Source organism: Notothenia coriiceps, unplaced genomic scaffold, assembly GCF_000735185.1.
Source record: "Notothenia coriiceps isolate Sejong01 unplaced genomic scaffold, NC01 NC01_scaffold00033288, whole genome shotgun sequence".
NCBI classification, from domain to species: Eukaryota; Metazoa; Chordata; class Actinopteri; order Perciformes; family Nototheniidae; genus Notothenia; species Notothenia coriiceps.
Genome location: NW_011365989.1, coordinates 24820 through 33200, shown reverse-complemented (window position 1 = coordinate 33200; position 8381 = coordinate 24820). Strand labels below are relative to the sequence as shown.

The 8381-nt window shown below is 42.7% G+C and overlaps 1 protein-coding gene and 1 long non-coding RNA gene across 2 annotated transcripts in view; one reads left to right on the top strand and one right to left on the bottom strand.

Annotated features, from left to right (window-relative positions):
• The first annotated feature begins 1220 nt into the window (after positions 1-1220).
• LOC104961434 (uncharacterized) lies at positions 1221-1558 on the top strand. The gene is made up of 2 exons (XR_800099.1): positions 1221-1363; positions 1458-1558. It is a non-coding gene; the product is annotated as an uncharacterized lncRNA (long non-coding RNA).
• A 1601-nt stretch (positions 1559-3159) lies between these two features.
• The window catches only part of LOC104961433 (uncharacterized protein CXorf38), a 7025-nt gene continuing 1803 nt past the window's right edge, over positions 3160-8381 (bottom strand). Inside the window, exons 2-6 of the mRNA XM_010789732.1 lie at positions 6323-6457; positions 5698-5820; positions 5463-5612; positions 4449-4637; positions 3160-4354 (exon numbers count right to left, since the gene is read on the bottom strand). Of these exons, the coding sequence (XP_010788034.1) occupies positions 4244-4354; positions 4449-4637; positions 5463-5612; positions 5698-5820; positions 6323-6457 (708 nt within the window). The 3' untranslated portion in view covers positions 3160-4243. The remainder of the gene's footprint in view (positions 4355-4448; positions 4638-5462; positions 5613-5697; positions 5821-6322; positions 6458-8381) is intronic.

Here is an 8381-nt window from a genome sequence, read left to right as displayed (position 1 = left end):
ATTAAGCCATTTAAAAACAGAAAATAACATCTTAAAATGGACAGGAAGCCAGTGGAGGGAAGCCAGAATTGGTGTGATGTGTTCATGCTTGCGTGTTCCTGTAAGCAGCCGAGCCGCAGCGTTTTGTACCAGCTGCAGGCGTGCCAGCGAGGTCTTGTTTAGGCCGGCATAAAGTGCATTACAGTAATCTAGACGCGTAGAAACCAAGGCATGAATTACACGCTCAAAGTCTAAAAAGGATAAAACTGGTTTAATTTTGGACAGGATCCTCAGGTGATAACAACTGGACTTAACCACTGAGTTTCTGTTTAAAAGAACTTTCGATTTTGACGCCCAGATTTGTGACCATGGGTTTTGCATACGGGTGCAGGGAACCCAGGTCAATGGAAGGGACATCACCATTTGGTCCAAACACAATGACCTCCGTTTTGCTCTCATTTATATTTAAAATGTTTAGCGCCATCCAGGCCTTTATGTCATTAAGACAGTCAACCAGGGGCATCAGAGAGCTGGTGTTTTTTTTTAGGGGTAGGTATATTTGGGAGTCGTCCGCATAAAGGTGGTAGGAAACGCCATGTTTTCTAAAAATTAGTCCAAGGGGGAGAAGGTATAAAGAGAATAAAATGGGCGCCAAAATAGAACCTTGGGGAACTCCACAGGATAGGGGGGCAGAAGACTATAAGATAGGGGGGCAGAAGAAGATAAGATAAGATAGGGGGGCAGAAGAAGATAAGATAGGGGGGCAGAAGAAGATAAGATAAGATAGGGGGGCAGAAGAAGATAAGATAAGATAGGGGGACAGAAGAAGATAAGATAGGGGGGCAGAAGAAGATAAGATAAGATAGGGGGACAGAAGAAGATAAGATAGGGGGCAGAAGAAGATAAGATAGGGGGGGCGGAAGACGATACAAATTCACCAATCTTAACAGAGAAAGATCTCTGGGACAGATAGGACCTGAACCACTCTAAGGCAGTGCCCCTGATACCCACAGAGTGCTCTAGACGAGAGATAAGGATGGAGTGGTATATACATTATATACTGTATATATAAGAGTGCTATACGGTAATTATCTAGTTTTGGCTCTGAGCAGATTAAAAAGCATCAAAGAGCACATATGATGTTCATGTTAGCCTTTGCAGACCATTTACATTCACAAACACCTGTATAACACAATACAGGTTAGAGAAAACCCCTTTAAGCCTAAAAGGGCCCCTTTAAAAATGTTGTAGACAGTTTTACCAAAATGTGTACTGACATTTGTTTCTATGCGTGTGTTTCAGGCTGTCTAAGGTTCTGTTTCCTCCGATTCCTCGCCCCCCACAAAAGTACAAACATTTCCTGGAAAGAAATTACACATTCAATGTAAGTAAATACTGTACACCTGACGTAACATTTAACCCAACCACAACCACTTGTGTAACGATTGTTTCAATGTTTTTGTGTGTGTTGTAAACAGTTGTTCCTCCCTACCCCGTCAGCTGACCCTGCGGAGGAGATCACAGAGGTGGAGGACACGGAGCAAAAGACATTGTAAAAGCTCAATCTGAAAGACACATTAAAAAAAAACGCCTCAGGTATACGCTTGACATTGTGCATTTTTATAATATATATTTGAGCAACAAGCATAACTGTGTTGAGTGCATGCAAACGTTTGTTTTCATGTCACATTTATGTTACTCATTTCCTTTATAACACCAGAGTCCAGTCAGGCCAACATGTTGGTTAAAGTTCTGCAATACTTTCAAGACATTTTAAGAGGTATAAATGTGTATAGCAATATGACTTTAAAGGTCAACTATAGTGCACAATCCACTTTTTCATGTCCTTTATACATAAACATGTGTCCCCTCTGCACCAAGAGATTCTGAAAGTTTCAGGAAAAAAGATGGCGCATTTCCACTGCAGGGCCTTGCACGGTTTAGTACGGTATAGTTAGGCCTTGGTAGGCCAGAATCACTTTATGCTGCGTTTCCACTACAGTTTAGTAGCTGGGGCAGTAACTATAGTAACATCTTCAATGTGAACCACAAAACCAAACATCAGCCGTTAGCTGTTAGCACTCATATCTGTTCAGAAACTAGAAGTTAAACAAGTACAAACCACAGACTGTCTGTGTCATGGCGAATACAGTCGCTGGTTTATTTATGTCTATAGGCCGTTGTTGTGAGTGTGGACGGTCGGAGCATATACTGCGTTAGCTTAGCCGATCTCCATTTAGAAAACACGCATTTTATAAGGTTTTTCGCCAGACTTGTCAAAGCATTAATTCATGGTTTTTACTAACCGGTATCAGTATGTTGTTACTTCGGCATCATTTAGAAACGTATTATAATTAAATCAAGGTAAAATATGTTCATTGTGTTGCAGTTGTAGCCACTCACGTCACTAGTTTAGCATATTCAGCCTGATTGTTGGCCCGGAAAGAACCTGGATTTTGGAGGGCCAGAAAAACTCTGAAAAGGTACCCGTTAGCCGGAACTACCTCTAGTGGAAATGCAACAAAAAACGGGCCGGGTTTTGCACGGCACGCTTAAACCGTGCTACGCGCTGCAGTGGAAATGCGCCATTGGAACACCACATATCTGGCAGAGTGACGTGGGGAGTGGCCCCTTATTTTCATCTATAGTAACAGACCCAGAATCAGCCCTTTTGAAACAGGGGTTTATGGCATCCTACAATGGGTGATCTGTTTGGTATTTCGAGCCAAACACTTCAGAGATATGTTTTGTATATAACTGAGAACTATAATATATTGATAAAAAATTGTTTAATAGGTGACCTTTAAATTATGCTTAGACTATCATGTAAAAATACATTTTACCTTGCTTGGTCATTGACTTGTTCAATTTTTGGTTCTTTGATTTAAACAAAAGGGAAGTGTCAGTTAAAGAGTTTGGTTGAAAAAGACTCTGCTCTGCCTAAACTTACTGGTTAAATGAACCTGAAATGTCAATGCAGCGCTTGTACTTAATGTGTTGTACGTTTTTGTATAATAATTAAAGTTGATATGTTGTTATATCGTGTGCTCCTTTGGACCGATTTTATTTATATATCCTAGTTATACATGGTGTTCAAATGGGAGCCAGGAAAAAAACAGCAAAAGCATAACTCAACATTTAGACAACGAAAACACAAATAAAAGCACACAGACACAAGTGTTTGGAGGGGCACCAAACCAGTTTAATGAAATTCGAAAAAAATAATATTGAAATTAATTAACTTTAAAAATCCCTTATCGTGAACATGGGAGCCAGTAGAGCCAGTTACACAATTTTGGCATTTTCAATAGATTTAATCCAGCAAGTCAGTCAAACTGAACAGGGTTAATAAAGCTGTTTCATAAACCAGACCCTTAGCTAATAAGCTAAATTAAGTTTGGTTTAAAAACATAATTAAAAAATGTAAAATTACATAAATTCCCAACAAATTCTTTCTTTCTTTTTTTAAAAACATAGACCAGCTAGCATGACACATTTCTTCTTAGGTATGCACCAACCCCACTTTTCTGTCCATGTTTTATTGGGTACCGGCCGATACCAAGAACAGATCCAGGGTCAGTGTTTATTTGATACCCTTGTATAAGCTGTGTAAAAATGACTAGGGACATTATTTTATGTGTAAGGCAATATCAGACAGGAAGAGAATAATGTATAAGGGCAAAAATAAGCAGAAATGTGTTTTCTCGCAATTGTGTTAAAAAAAAAAAAGATAAAGGAGAAGTTTAAAAGAAGGGATAAGATCAGACTGAGCTTGTTTTTGCACATCAATGTGGGTTCAAGTCAAATGGTACTTCCTACAATTATGGGTCAGAGTTGTTTATTATCTTTATGACAGTGCATTTTACACATTAAAAGTTGGGTGGAATACTTTGCTGATACTTGTATGTGATAAGTACAGCCTGTGCTTTTACACAACTACTGTAAACAACTGTAACCGTCAATTCCATCTTTATTTACAATTTGGACTTTTAAAGGGGCCCTATTACGCTTTTGGGGCTTTCCCTTTCCTGTAGTGTGTTATAAAGGTTTTTTTGCATTTAAATGGTCTGCAAATACTTAAATGCCAAAGTTCCTGCAGAGGCAGTTTCTCTCCCTCAGATTTTCTTTTACATTCTTATTATTTTAAGCACTAACTATCGTGCTAACCTGCTTCAATTCTGACCTCGACTTATTTTCGATAGTAAATATAAAATGATATTGCACAATATTCTCATCTATCTTTTTTCCCCTCCCCTCCTTCTTATTATTCTTTGGCCTGCAGTGAGTCGATGGCTTGGAGCTCTGCAGAAAACCTTTCTCCCAGATCTCTGTTGGCCTGGAGGAAGCTGCTCAGACTCTTCAGCTGCTCAGTGTCCTAAGGAAGAAACAGAGTCGGCCCAAGTCATGTGAAATCTTTCTATATATGTATTATGTCTGAGTGTGCATGTGAACTGTTTTGTTCTTTGCACCTGTGTATCGTGATCAGCAGCGTGCAGTAACTCCTGCAGCCTCTCTTGTAGCAAGTCAGCTTCCCATTGTCTGATTAAGTCAGGGCTGGGCTCCCTTTGGTTGACAGAATCACACTCCAATCCATCCATGACGGCAGAATCGATGAAGTCCAAACCCGAGACATGTATTGACAAATCAACAGACAGCATCTGGACAAACAGAACTCACAGTCACACAAACTGCGATGCAAAAAAACATGGCTGCAGCTGTGACATCATAACAGTATTTACTTATTGGGAACAATGACCAAATAATTAACTAATAACAGTATATACTTTTGAAACACAATACAAAGACGACTTTAACATAACATAAACATTGTTACCTCTTCTAATCTCATTTTGTTGATGATTGGAGCTCATTTTTCAATGTTTTAAATTCAAATCCTATCCTAATTGGATTCTCAAACACTAACTGTGACGATATAAACATGCTTAGTAGTTTACGATAAAAGACGAGACAAAATAATTGTGTTTAGAAATCTTCTTTATTTAATCTCCTTCCATCCCCTTTTCATTTTCCCTTTTTTTAAAAGTATATATTTTAAGTAAACCCGTCTGTCTCAAGGTTGCAAGCTGGGGGCAATTTGAGAGGATGACATAGGATAAAATGTTGTTTGACTGAAACGACAAAAACAGTTTTTGATAAACTAGATTGACTTATTTGACTAAAGAGACACAGCCGTACTGTAGTGTAGGGGGCTTGGCCTGGGAGCCGTAGGGTCACCGGTTCAAGTCCCCGAACAGGCCTTACTATGGAGTGTGGACTGGTACTTGGAGAGGTCCTAGTTCACCTCCTGGGCCCTGCCATGGGGCCCTTGAACAAGGCACTGGACCCCACCCCATTGCTCCCCTGGCAAGTACAATAGCTGCCCACTGCTCCTATTACTAGGATGGGTTAAATGCAGAGGTCCAATTTGACTGTGTGTGACAAATAAAGAGGGTCTAATCTAATCTAAATCCAAACATGCTCACCTCCTCGATCTGTTTTCCAACTTCTGCCATCTGTTGCACGTTGCTGAACTGCCGCATGAGCTTTGTCAAAGCATTCTGAAAGTGTGTCATCCATTCATCTTTCACACGCAACTCACAGGAATGCATCAACTCGTTCCTGTAACGAATCACCTGGAACATCGCACATGTTGGTCTGAATATATGTGTTTTTTCACTCTCTGTCTTAATGCCCATTTGAAACTTTTTGACCGTTTACCTCTCTCACAACTTTTGGATCCACAGACAGGAAACAGTCACAGTAGTTGATCAGGTTGAGCAGAGCTGAGGGATCACATTGATCGGTCCCCTTCACTTTCCCCTGACCCCGAGGCATGTAGGCCTGGAGAAACAGAAACAGAGACAGACAGAGGATGAATCCACAGATCATTTTGAGATTATTACATTTTACTATGTTGCACATTGACTTCACTTCTGCTGATTATGTCTTCTATAAATTGCATGTATCCATCACTTTTAGACACTTCTAAATGCTGCATGTAGTTTTCACTTTACTGCACAGACACACAGAACTGAGTCAGTTAATTGGTTATTGTGACAATTAATATAATGATTTGTTTGTGATGAATTGATTAGTTGATCAAAACATAACAATTAACACATCTTTATAATAATTATTTCAATTAAATAAACCAGAAAATTTCCGTCTCCTGCTTCACAGACATCTGTATTTTATACTTGTCTTTCTCTCCTATGAATTAAAGATAATTTGTAATGTTCTTTTTACTCTACTCTTTCACAATGTATATAAAATGATATGATTATATTTAATGACATTAACATCAGATTTAAGTTAAGTGTGTGTCGAGTAGTCTGTGGATTACCTTGGCCAGTTCCCAGTGGTCTGTTCTCCAGTTGGTAGGGTAACAGTTATCCCAGTTCACTGTGGCTTCTGGCTGTCGGTGGTGTCTCAGGATCACTTTCTGCCACTCTGAACATGTCCTGCATGCTGAGGAGAGCTACATACACACACACACACACACACACACACACACCCCATAATTATGTTGCACCCTCCGGCGGCCAGCTGTTGGCCGGTCTCGTACCCCGACCTCCCGGGTGAAGCAGCCGCACCCTACCCATTGAGCCACCCACTGTCTATGAACAACATCCTCCTTGGTCCTTACACTAACAGGATAACAATACCACGCCGACGAAGTGGGCCCCGTCGCCCCATGCTCTGGCCGGTTTGGTCGGACCCGCGGCGCTGGGACCCACGTGGGGAGGGATGTATTAAGTACCCCATCAATTCCTTTTACACCCACCTACCAACCCACGACCAAAAAAACTCCTTCCATGCGTTTCACACCCTTGTAGCATACCCTCACAGGACATTACTTTCACCCCTACTGTCCTATCCTGTAACACCACCTCACACAACATCAGTCAGGTCTGTTACCGTGCCCCCGTCCCAATCCAAAAGAATCGACTAGGAGTCCATCACAATACCCAAGGCCATACCTTAACAACTCGGTGCCGGATCCCCAGACCCTACCCAGCAACACATAGAAGTACATTACAGACTCTCTCACACACAATACACAGAATCTGTCACCACCGAAGTTACCACAAACAGCGCCCGCCGCGATAAGAGGTGGGCCGAGTCAGACGCGGCCTATGCCTCGGAGAGATGTAGGTGTGGGAACGACGACATCACTTGGGCGGTTGGTCACAGCGAACACCAGCGACCACCCTACTAGCCAAACTTAATGAATAAACAGTCCACTATCACATTCTACTTTACACCACCCTACACAACCATCAATCGTAAAAAACTCGCGCTTTCAACAAGGGATAACCGCGTTACTTCTGTATACCCTCCAGACACGGCAGCGTTACATATGTTTTCGGCAGCCCTAATGAACCATATCGCTATAAAGCATACAGCCCTCACACCAACGACAAATTCGCGCATTCAGGTCTGAGTTACCGTGCGTCGGTTATCACAACCAAACACCACGATCACCCCCCAGCAGAGATCTCACACGGGGCCTGTATTACTCCGCTTACAAATTCGTGAGCACGGAGCACACTTCCCCAGAACGCCACAGAAAATGTACCACAGAGAGCGCGCGAGGAACAATAGGGAGCGAAGTCGCAGACAATCACCTGCTGAGGGTTCGCATCGAAATCAAACAGATGGCTGGTCACGGCACATACTCTTCGCGAGGTCTATCCATCTACACTACGGCAGAGGAAGTGGGCCTCTGCCATATATCACTCTTCTTCCATCTCGCTCTCGCCGCGGTTGTCGACCCGCGCGGTCTTGGTACGCCTCGACACGTCGTATTGAATTACCACATCACATTCTCTTTACACCACAGCAGGTATAGATTCTCACGGCAAGAGAGATCCCGCGCGCCGAACAGAACGCGCGTTGACGCGATTGCGGCCAACTGGTTCCACACGCACCGCGGCTATCTAAGGAGTAGATACGACCGAGACGGACAAGCATTTTGTCACGCAGACATTACTTTCCACCCCTACAGACTAGTGCTATCCTTCTTATACAGGACTCCCCTCATTCTCACCGTGCAGGGGTCTGTGTCTGGCCTACCGTGCCCCGGTCCATATAGCCAAAACCAAGAGATCGAGCGGGCAGATCTGGGTGGCGTCTCTCACCAAGGCGATAACTCGGTCTGACGAGAGAGCACCGGCTCCTTCTTCTAGACACCCTTACCCCTCCTCACACACAACACCCAAACTCGCCCGGCCTCAAACAATAGCGCACTCACATGTCCTGGTTCCTCCTAACAACAAGTATCCTGTCTACCCACCGAGTTACCACCCTTCGTTACAGTCCCACGACACCCTTACCCCGCACTCGACTCTACACGCTTCTTCCCTCACTCACCGCAAAGGTACAAATACGTAACGTACACG